Source organism: Gavialis gangeticus, unplaced genomic scaffold, assembly GCF_001723915.1.
Source record: "Gavialis gangeticus isolate Ggan-Ray unplaced genomic scaffold, GavGan_comp1, whole genome shotgun sequence".
Classification (NCBI taxonomy): domain Eukaryota; kingdom Metazoa; phylum Chordata; order Crocodylia; family Gavialidae; genus Gavialis; species Gavialis gangeticus.
The window spans coordinates 8,260,700-8,261,886 of record NW_017728996.1 but is presented as its reverse complement, the minus strand read 5'-3'; the positions used below and the strand labels follow the sequence as shown (position 1 = coordinate 8,261,886).

The 1,187-nt window shown below is 46.1% G+C and overlaps 1 protein-coding gene across 2 annotated transcripts in view; it reads left to right on the top strand.

The window, feature by feature from the left end:
- The window catches only part of LRRK1 (leucine rich repeat kinase 1), a 110,542-nt gene that overhangs the window by 37,970 nt on the left and 71,385 nt on the right, over positions 1 to 1,187 (top strand). For both annotated transcript variants that reach the window (XM_019503999.1, XM_019503998.1), the window contains exon 5: positions 98 to 246. In XM_019503999.1, coding sequence (XP_019359544.1) covers positions 98 to 246 — 149 coding nt within the window. The remainder of the gene's footprint in view (positions 1 to 97; positions 247 to 1,187) is intronic.

The window sequence follows — 1,187 nt, the reverse complement described above, 5'->3', positions numbered from 1 at the left end:
TCTTCCAGTCCTCTGGCACCACACCAGAGCACCACGAGTTATGATCAACAATTTCTCTTGAAAACTAGAGTGTGCACAAATCTGCCTTTTCTTTAAGGGAATGAAGACATCGCCGTGTTTCTACTGCAGAACGGGGCTTCCTTTTGCTCTTACATCCTGATGGACAGCCCTGATTCGAGCAAGCACCTGCTGAGGAAATATTTCATTGAAACTAACCTGCACCTTGGTAATGCTTCAGCAAAAACGGTAAGTCACCATTTGCCAACCATGCAGGAAGCTGTTTTAGGGAAGCATTGCATGAATAATTGATGCTTATCTTTGCAGGCTGTAATGATGGGTGGGTGTTCTCCTTAGCTAAGAGACCTGTGGTTTGTGCTCTACATACAGAGCAAACCTAAAGTAGCTTTCACACCAGTGATTTAATGTGAAGTATAACTCCTTAAGCCCTTAAAGCCATGTTGTTTTGCAAGCCAGGATGTACAGTAACTTACACTTGGCCACTTGAATGTCAGCGCATGAACTGTGGTACTGCTTTGGAAAGGAAGTGTTGGTTTTAGACTCATAGAAAACGGAAGCCGGAAGGGCCCTCAGGAGGTCACATCTAATCCAATCCCCTGCTCAAAGCAGGACCAGCCCCAGCTAGATCATCCCAGGCAAAGCTTTGTCCACCCAGCTCTTAAAAATCTCCAAGGATGGAGATTGCACTAGCTCTCTGGGTAGCCTGTTCCAGTGTTTTACTACTCTCCTCCTGAGGAAAATTATTTCTAATATCTAACCTAAACTTCCCTTGCTGCAGCTTGAAACTATTGCTCCTTGTTCTGTCATCTGCCACCACTGAGAACAGTCCCTCTAGAACCTCTTTTGACCCCCCCTTCAGGTAGTTGAAGAATGCTATTAAATATCCTCTCAGTCTTCTCTTCTCTAAACTAAATAAGCCCTGTTCCCTCAGCCTCTATTCAGAAGTCATGTCCCAGAGCCCCTGAACCATTTTCATTGCCCTCCACTGGACTCCAATTTGTCCACATCCTTTCTGTAGTGGGGGCCCAAAACTGGACCCGGGACTCCAGATGTGGCCTCACCAGTGCTGAATAGAGGGGAAGAATCACTTCCCTTAACCTATTGGCAACACACCTACCAGTGCATCCCAGTATGCTGTTAGTCTTCTTGGCAATAAGGGCTCACTGTTG